Source organism: Sinocyclocheilus rhinocerous, unplaced genomic scaffold (genome assembly GCF_001515625.1).
Source record: "Sinocyclocheilus rhinocerous isolate Xijiao unplaced genomic scaffold, SAMN03320098_v1.1 scaffold585, whole genome shotgun sequence".
In the NCBI taxonomy this organism is placed as follows: Eukaryota; Metazoa; Chordata; class Actinopteri; order Cypriniformes; family Cyprinidae; genus Sinocyclocheilus; species Sinocyclocheilus rhinocerous.
Genome location: NW_015630024.1, coordinates 415,643 through 424,858, shown reverse-complemented (window position 1 = coordinate 424,858; position 9,216 = coordinate 415,643). Strand labels below are relative to the sequence as shown.

At 37.3% G+C, this 9,216-nt stretch overlaps 1 protein-coding gene and 1 long non-coding RNA gene across 10 annotated transcripts in view; one reads left to right on the top strand and one right to left on the bottom strand.

Annotated features, from left to right (window-relative positions):
- grin1a (glutamate receptor, ionotropic, N-methyl D-aspartate 1a) overlaps positions 1 to 9,216 on the bottom strand; it is a 28,847-nt gene that overhangs the window by 18,460 nt on the left and 1,171 nt on the right. For 7 of the 9 annotated variants that reach the window (XM_016551853.1, XM_016551844.1, XM_016551848.1 and 4 more), the window contains exons 2-7: positions 7,694 to 7,828; positions 6,368 to 6,544; positions 3,198 to 3,260; positions 2,347 to 2,444; positions 1,574 to 1,695; positions 318 to 492 (exon numbers count right to left, since the gene is read on the bottom strand). In XM_016551853.1, coding sequence (XP_016407339.1) covers positions 318 to 492; positions 1,574 to 1,695; positions 2,347 to 2,444; positions 3,198 to 3,260; positions 6,368 to 6,544; positions 7,694 to 7,828 — 770 coding nt within the window. The remainder of the gene's footprint in view (positions 1 to 317; positions 493 to 1,573; positions 1,696 to 2,346; positions 2,445 to 3,197; positions 3,261 to 6,367; positions 6,545 to 7,693; positions 7,829 to 9,216) is intronic. The other 2 variants (XM_016551846.1, XM_016551847.1) reach the window with 1 other exon arrangement.
- LOC107739672 (uncharacterized) overlaps positions 8,938 to 9,216 on the top strand; it is a 6,348-nt gene continuing 6,069 nt past the window's right edge. The window contains exon 1 of the long non-coding RNA XR_001640020.1: positions 8,938 to 8,965. This is a non-coding gene — a long non-coding RNA (uncharacterized LOC107739672). The remainder of the gene's footprint in view (positions 8,966 to 9,216) is intronic.

Here is a 9,216-nt window from a genome sequence, read left to right as displayed (position 1 = left end):
AAAATCTCATAAGAGACCTGTAATTTATCTTTAAGCCATTTACGTTCAGCCCTCCTGCACTCCTGCCTGAGAGCACGGGTAGTACTATTTAACCAGGGCTGTAATTTAACCTTGTTTTTCTTAGCCTTGAAAGGAGCCACAACATCTAAAATAGCAGAACAAGAAGCGTTGAATTGATTAACCAACTCTTCTAAATCCATACTGTAACAGGGAGATTCAAACAAAGTAAGTAAAGGGGAAACCTCAAAAGCTGCTGAAAAACTACTAGCTGTGTAAGGAGTGAGTACATGAGATGCGACATCTTTAGTGGTACTGACCTTTTAAAAAGTGGCCCGGTCTTCCAGATGTTGGTATTGCCTACGCAGCCCCTTGGAGGTTCTGTGATGTTCTCTTTCTCAAAGAGCTCTTGGATGGACTGGGCTACGACAGCAACGGCATCACTGATGTGCGCCGATTCATTCTTGCCATTGATGAGCTGGAGGCCAATCAGCCCTATGTGTTGATGTTAAAAATTAAGCAGTGAGCTGTTCACCCTTGACATTTAGGAGCCCTTTCCAACACAAAAAAACCCATAGGGTCACCCTTTGAGCCAGCATAGGTAAATGACTCTCAAATCAGATGTCAAGTCATGTTTTGTCAGATTTTTCTACTGGTAGTAGTCAATCGGAAAGTAAAATGAATGTTTTGTTCTTCACAGGCATGCTACTTGAGGCATTTTGCCCAAAATGCAAGCTTTGACCCTTGAGGTTGGATTTACTGAACTAAGCCCACTAGCGCCACCTACGCCCAAACTGTGGTAAGTCCTGTCCAGTTGTGAGACACTTAACACACACTGATTGATGAAATATATCAGATTTAAGGTATACTTCACACATAAATCCAACTTCAACTGGGTTTTTGTTGTTATTGGAGCAGGGTTTGAAAGATCCAGTTCTGTAAGAGATCTCCAAAAGATTACTGTGAAGACTCCACAAGTGTTATAAATGAGGACAAAGACAAGAAAAATACTGGCAGGGTAAAAGGTGAGCAAGTGTATTGGGAGCGACAACGACAATAGTGTGAACTTTAAAAACTTGTGAAGTGCCTGGGACATAAAAAGGCCATTTATAGCTTACCAATACCAGAAACACGTCAAAGAGAGGGTTGAAAAAACACCCTTTTTAAATTCACAAAAGCCAGACTATTAATATAATAACATAATATGATAAAACCACACTCTATGAGTTAACACATTTTTTATATATATATAAAAAAAAAAACTACTTCATGACAATGACATTTTTATGGTAACTCCTTAATTAAACCTCTAGAGGTCAATGTTAAGTTCAGTATTGTAATTAAGCTTGCCAGTGAGCCAGAGAACGCAACCATTATTGTGTAATCTAAAGTGACTCGTTTAAAACCTTTAAACACATAAAGTGCTTAAATGTTTAAACGGTTAATTTATACATACACACTAACATCCACTACTTTCTTCATCGATAAAACCTCTAGTCTAGTTTATCAGAGAAACTGAGACAAATGGCTTCTTTTCCTCTGCCTGTCTCAGTTGTACTAAGGTGGGTTTACGTACCGTCAGGGGCCTCGCTCAAAGCTTTACCGGACATCTCACGCTCCCCGACCAGCCATACATAGCCTGAGCCTGTCATGTTGAGGAAGCGTGCTGTTTTGTACACGGCGGCTGCATCTTCCTCGCTAAAGGCAGACAGACAGGTTTACAACCGCTGACAGAAATACGAGAAGCTTACTGAAGTATGAAATTGTTTTGTAAACCCATTGCTTTGACTTTTCAGTATTATTTATTTCAAAGTGTTCTAAGGTCTGTCTTGCTGAAAAAAGAAACTGGTTAGTGCTAGTTTTGTGCTGGTCGACCAGCGTAGCAGGTACTGCAAAGGTTGTTGCTAATTCTCGCTAGTTAAGCTAATTATTTTCCAAGTTCAGAACAAGTTAAGCTCAATCAAAAGCATTTGTGACTTGTTGATTACAACAAAACAAAAAAGAAAACAAAATGGTTAGAGTGAATATAACCTGACACCGAAAAGGTAATTGTTTATTTTATTTTATTTAAGAAAAGGAAGAACAAGTGGAACTTATTTTTGTGGTAATCAGCATTAAGCCACAAATGCTGTTGATTTAACCTTAATCTTATACTGAACCTAGAATATTCCTTTAAGAAACACAAGCAACCAAAACACAACATATGGTGGTCTATTCAGCAGGGTGAAATGGATAATAAATATATGGATGACTCATTCTGATTAATTTTACTTTTGCAAGTACAGTGAAGAGTGAAATGCAGAGATTTTGGTGCGCTGCTGAGATAGCATCATGCAGTAAACCTCTTACCTGGCAGAGAGAATGATCACTCGGGCCTCCAGCTCTTTGGCCTCCAGAAGCAGGGCAGTTAAGTTAGTCTCTTGGTTGAATTGAAGCACTTTCTCGGCCTGAGATTGGGGTACACAATCAGTCAAAGAGGCTATTTACTTCCGTAACTGAACCATGCTGCCTCATTTAGCACTTTTGGTTGGTTTGGTTGATTCTGTTTATTTTTTTTCTTTTCTAGGGCTGAAAAGGGGGGAAATTATAGAGTTCCAAGGAAACTGCTTCAAAATGAAAAATAAAAGAATAAAAAAGCTTGAAAAACAAAAAAAAAATTGGCATTGTCGCATGCAAACTGAGGGTTATCAAGGCTTCAGAGAAGGACGTGCATGTTAGAGGTTTCGGGGAGTGAGACCGATGCAACCGGAAACTAAAACCAGGTGGAAAGGGGAGTGACAGGTGAGAGAAAGTCATTTCCCCAAAGAAAAAGAGTCGAGAAAAAAAGAGCAACGAGGGGATGCTGCAATAGGAAGTAGAATCTGAGTGTTGTGTCCCAAACTATCGGATCTCCACAAAGAATGGGCTTGCTTTTTAAAAATTCTGAATCATGCATCATCCTTTATTAAAAAGGAAAAAAATGGTAATGAAAGAAGCGGAGCGCTTTTATTGTTTTCTGAAACGGAAATAATAATCGTTCAAAAGAAATCCATTCTTCATTTAAATCATAAAAAAAGGGAAAAGTAACGTCTCAACGTAACAAGAAACACGTGCTACCAAGAGAAGGGCATTTCTGGGTTGGCCGGTGATTGGTTGGGCTGGTTCTAGTAGCTACGTTTAGAGATTTTGGAGGGCGGCGTGCACTGACCATGCAAATATACCTTAGGTCCTCTCTTGTTGTCATAGGACAGTTGGTCTTGGTTTTCATAGTTCCTTTTTTTATTCTGATGAGTAATGTGCACAGAGAAAATATGCAGACACAGAAGAATATTATAAACAGTTGAAAATGGTGGGCAGTAAAGCAACCAACAAATTTTTACTTTTCTGCTCCAAATTTGAATCCCTGACACTGGGACTTGCAAAAAACATCATAGACCATCTGGCATAAAATTGCAGACCTAAAGAAAGCTAGCAAAGCGTGACAAAATTACAAACTTCAGGAACCAAGTGGTGCTTTTCCATCAATCCAGATCGGCTACCTGCAGCGGCGCATGAACGCTTTCTGAATTATTGATGTAACGTTACTTCAAATCCAATAAAAATGACAGACTACTGTGACGGGCTGCCAAGTTGACAAATCGCTCGATAATAATGCAGATATTGTTAAGTGCTGAAACACACTAAGAAGACCTTTTCTCCTGCACCATCTTGAGTTCTGCTGTATTTTTGAGGGCAGTGGCCTCGGGGGAAACCCTGGCTCAAACGGTGCCATTTTGCAGTGATATAAATAAACCTTCCTCTGCATAGACACACAACACTGCCCTAAAACCGCGATAGACTGGACGCGCGCTCTCATGCGATTCTCGTTTCAGGCTGCTGAAATTATGCGTGAACTATATGCATGTCGTGGCATTTGTTCATTATGGCACCTCAAAGGAAATTAAAAAGGTGAATACACACTGGCCTTTCCTGAGCACCTCTTAAACCGAACTCATGCTGCCGCCATGAACCCCCGCTGTGCATTCGCTGGAAATAGCTCATTATATCTAAAACTCTTGTAAACTGATAGTAGAAGGAATATGAAAATGATCCTTGGCGCATAGTGCATAAAAATAGACTCTGAGTCCAGTCTGCATTAGAATATAAAATAATGTGAAATTTCAGCACTGGTATTTAGACACGTCGCTGATCTTTCTTGTCTTATTTATATATATTTATAAATATGCATTATTTATATATCATGTTGGTCTTGCTTTCATTACTCTATAACTATTAAATATTAATATATATTTTCTCAGTCAGTGTGAACTGGTGTTGCTAAAACTATTTGATTAGCATGATCCAGTAACTCATGCTGTGTAAGTGACAAAAGCATAACGGCAGTCATTTCAGAACAAGTTATTACATTTTCAATAAAGATTACAAGAGTTACATTTTCAATAAAGATTATGAGAACAAATGGGAACAAAATTGCCAAAAAATACCCTGAAAGCAGGAGCTGTCATTTTCAAACATAAATTAGAAATGGTCAGACATAAGATAAAAGTACACTATCTGAACAAAATTACCTTTTCTCTGTCTCTGGGATCAAAGATACACCTTTATGCCTTTCCCCCTAAAAGGTATCAGGTATAAAGATGTTTCTTTTAGGGTACGGTCCTAGTGACAAAGTGCTGTACCACAATTTTTGGTCTTTTTTTTCTGAAAGTGTAGAGAGCCTGATGTTGTGAATTCTAAATCAAAGTTGCACCTCAGATAACAAAATAGAAAGCCTGATAGAAATGCATATTACACAAGCACCACAAAATGGCTGCCAGATTCAGGAGGCAATTTAAAACTTAAATAGTAGTGCATAAAAGGACAAATAAAGCCTTCTTTACTTTCAGAAGCTTAAAAGTAAATAAAGAGTTTTGTGCATATGTTTGCAATGTTTAAAAAATCTGGAGTAGGCTAATGTTTTTTGGAAACGCTGGGTGGTTTAAAAAAAATTGACTCCAGTGTGTATGACCCCTCTTGTGGTCACTAACTAAAGCTTGTCAGTATGATGTACAAAATGTACAAATCAAAAATGTGATTTTATTTTCAAAAAACCTTTCACATTGCAATAAACCAGAAAGCAGAGGTGTTTCACGCATGATAAATAGCAATGACTCATTTGTACTAATGAAATGTGATAAAAATCTAGGCAAGACAAGGCAAATTATTTATTTAGCACATCTGTACTTTACATGGGCATAATAAAGAACTAGAGAGGTAAAGACAAATGCAAATAAAGTTTAAACTCATTTAAGAACACAAAAGAAACACATTTAAAAAGAATAAGTTCCCATTCAAACTAGTTTTAAAAATATATTTTAAAAACATCTTCCATATATATATATATATATATATATATACATATATATAATTATTTAATAGGTAGTACAGTGCACAGAAGGCATTTAAAAATATTCTGTGGCAGAAAACACCTATTCACATGGTCACATGGTAAGTCACACATTCCACAGATAATTTTTTTGTACATATATACACATGCATAAATGTGATTTTATTACTAGATAAATTATGCATATATGTGTCTTACATACAGTATGCACCTTTTCTAAGTGTATTTTTTTTCTTTGGCCGTGTCTATTTTCACAGGACTAGAGTAAGCTACGATTGCCACTGGTGATCTCTCAAAAAAAAAATTATACTGAGAAGAAGAAGAAAAATGAAAATAAAGCAGCTATTTGGGATTTCAACAGTCACCAAAAGCGTCTCTGTGGGTATGTAGCTCAATTCGCACCATACCTAAATAGTTTCACTGTTAATAATCTCTCGCAGCAATGAGGGCAACAATAATTACCTCAGTGCTGAGCAGGGGGGATGTGGGCTGGTGATTTAGCTTTCATCCCCAAGGAAACTGAGCAGAACCTCTGCAAGAGCAAAATTCCCACAATGCACCACTGTATTTATGAAGCAATCACAGCTCTAAAGCACCTCAAGAGACACTGACGATAGACTCGCCAATTGCAAGGATCATATCTGTGGCTCAAGGCTACAAAAATACCAGTGTATAAACATAGCATAAATATGTTCAAAAAGTCACTGATGCTTTGCAACGCCCCAGGTTAAGGTTTTCATTTTGCTCCTGTTGTGGAGTTTTTGACTATGGTAGAAAGCAACATGAAATGAGCAAATAACGCACGTTAAGTCAAATCAGACCACATTAGACATGGCTGACGCCTTTGGTTTTAGAATGTTAGCCAACATTTACAACATGGCATGAGAGATGTGATCACATGACAAAAAAGTAAAACAGTTACGTACATAGAAGACTTTTGCGATTGATACACACACGCTTGCATACAAGCACGCACTGGGAATCCTGGAACTGGGAATAGCTTACCTTGGTCTCTCTCTCCTCCAGAAGAGTTTCTAGTCTTTTCTGTGCCGCTCTGCCTTCATGGTCGTCACTGACGATTAGAATGATGTGATTCCAGCGGAACTCCCGCATCATGTCAAACCACACATGTGCCTGGTGGGAATAGGGTGGAACTGTGCGGAGGAATGAGAGATGGATGCTCTGGAAGAAGGGTACAGAGAAAAGAATGTAGGAGACAAAGTTGAAAATGACAGTTTTTTTTTTTTTGAGTGAAATAATAAAGGTGTTTCTTCAACTACAAGATTTTTTTTTTTCAACTTATTTTATTTATAAAAAAATGTTATTTTTGCTACTGGTAGAAAGGTAGAAAGAAAAAGAAGAAAGTTGGGGCACATCATTTAAAAAAATTTAATTGCATCACTTTATCTCACAATTCAGAATTTTTAGAAAACATTTCAGAATTGCGAGATATAAACTTATATATAAACATCTCACAATTCTTTTTTTCACATAATTGCGAGTTTTGCGATAAACTCATACAGAATTGCGAGTTTATCGCAATTCTGAAAAGAAAAATAAGTCCGAACTGTGAGAGAAAAAGATGTAATCACCTTTTTTATTTTTTATTCTGTGGCGGGAACAATCTTCCATAGTTTCAGGATTATTTGTCATTATTTATTTTAAAAGATTGTCCAGTTCTGTTTTATAGATTTCATTGTTTTGTATTTATAATATTATATCATAAAAATATTACATTTTAAAAACTAAGATAATCTGTTTCAGTAGTTATTGTGTGAAAATGAATAAAAAAATAAAATATAGGTATTTCACAAACAAGTCAATTGTTTCATTACTAAATGAATCTGCATTTCTGAACAAATTGGTAGCATGAAGACAATCACTTATTTCGTTTCTGAATGACTCAAAGATTTGAATGAATCATTTAAATGAATGATTCAATGACTTAATCATAAAGACAGCCACTAATTCTCTGTTCTCGAATTAATCGATGTTTTAAACAAATCGGTTGATTTGTTGAATTGGTTGTTCACTGAATCAGTCATAAAAAGATTCACCCACTTGCATAACAACTGAACCTGCAGATATAGAGTAACTAAAAATCCCAACTATTAATAAAAAAATGATCTGTAAATATCACTTGTCAGCAAGATATTTTTTAATTTGGGTCTTTTCCAATCAAGCTGAACTTTTGTCATTTTTATGTTAACAGACAAACTAGTCATAGTATGGGAATTGATTTAGACCCCATAGCTGAATAAACACTCATCAATACCCAAAATGTTTCATACTGAAATTGAATAATTAAATTTCTCTCTCATTGCAGCCCACCTTGTCTGAGTAAATGGACATCCTGGTGGTAAGCCCTACTACAGGTATTCGGTAAAACCCTGCGGTGTAGGAGACCGGAGTGGGCGTCAGATGGTCATTGGACTGTGGTGGATGGCTCACCAGGATGGCGTACACCTGCGAATATGATCACAGAACTGGTTTAAATGCAAACTAGCTGTCAAGACTGGATCACAGAGGAGTGATCGCTATGACTCATGGATCTGGCCTCGTTCTGTGAATAAATCTATCACAGTCAGACAGATTGACAATTTGATTGATTGATGATGAAGGATGTTTGGTTGGACTCAAGGGAGCATAAGAGACAAAGAGGAATCTGGCATGTATAAACATGTTTTTGTTTTTCAAAAAATATGCTGTATTAAGAAGGAAAACCAACAATGGAGAAAAACATTATGTGTTTCCAGAGAGACCCTCCGGCATCGGCTCCATCTGTCACAGAATGTCTTCAGAGTGGGCAGAGACATCACTGTGCCAAAGGCGCTAAGACTGAGATACAGCAGTTTCGCATGGAACAATCTCACACAACCAAAAAATTAATTCAGCAATTATCCTGACATCCTGCTAACTAGCTACACAACCTTACGGCTCAAATTTATTGAAGGCATAATTAAGCACTAGACACCCACTGGGTTGACCAGGGTGGTTGGTGTGAATATTGAACAAAGGAGCACCATGAACAGGACGGGAGAGAGAGAGATTCATGTTCAACCCAGTTTTTGTTCAGTGCAATATCCAGGCCTGAGATAGACTCCTACCTCAGCACTTTTGTAATGACATCACCGGCCCAGAGAGTACTTAATTAGTATTCATATGGTGTATTTATAATGAACATTAGCTGTATGTCTCTAGCATTTTTGACTTGCAGTAGCTTCCTCTCCCAAAGACATTTTGCAGTTTGCAGATACCGATGCCATGCTGACCCTTCCACCCCCATCTTTATTTTTATCAAGCACAGTAATACTCTGTGAAAATAGAAACTGCTAGCATTGAAAATCATTGATTTTTCATGCGTCACCTAGTTTGTTTTGCAGCTGCTGCCCTCGGCCAGCATCGTCATCTAACTCATTCCTAACATCAAAGCTCTGTGGGGTCAGCTACAGTACGTTAACCTTTCCTCCCACCGTGAGTCCATCGACCTGCTTGGATCATCATCTGACAGGCTGTCCTGTTTAGACATCTAAACGAATTAGGCAGCCTCAATCTACTGCCACAATCCAAACCAAGTTCAACTGTCCAAGTCAGTCTCCACAGGTCAGTGCCTATACTGTAAAACTGTTTTGTTGGCTAGCCTAAAAAATGTGCTTTATGTGATAACATCCAATTTAATGGGTTTTATTCAAGTCAAAAACTATATTGAATGTGAGTGAATCAACAGTACTACATTAGGTTATATTTTAAGGCCAGAATATGTAAACATGGTTCCTTTTATTTTCAGCATTTTTTAAAATTACATACACCCTCACTATTTATTTAGTATTTATACTTATATAAAGAATATATAT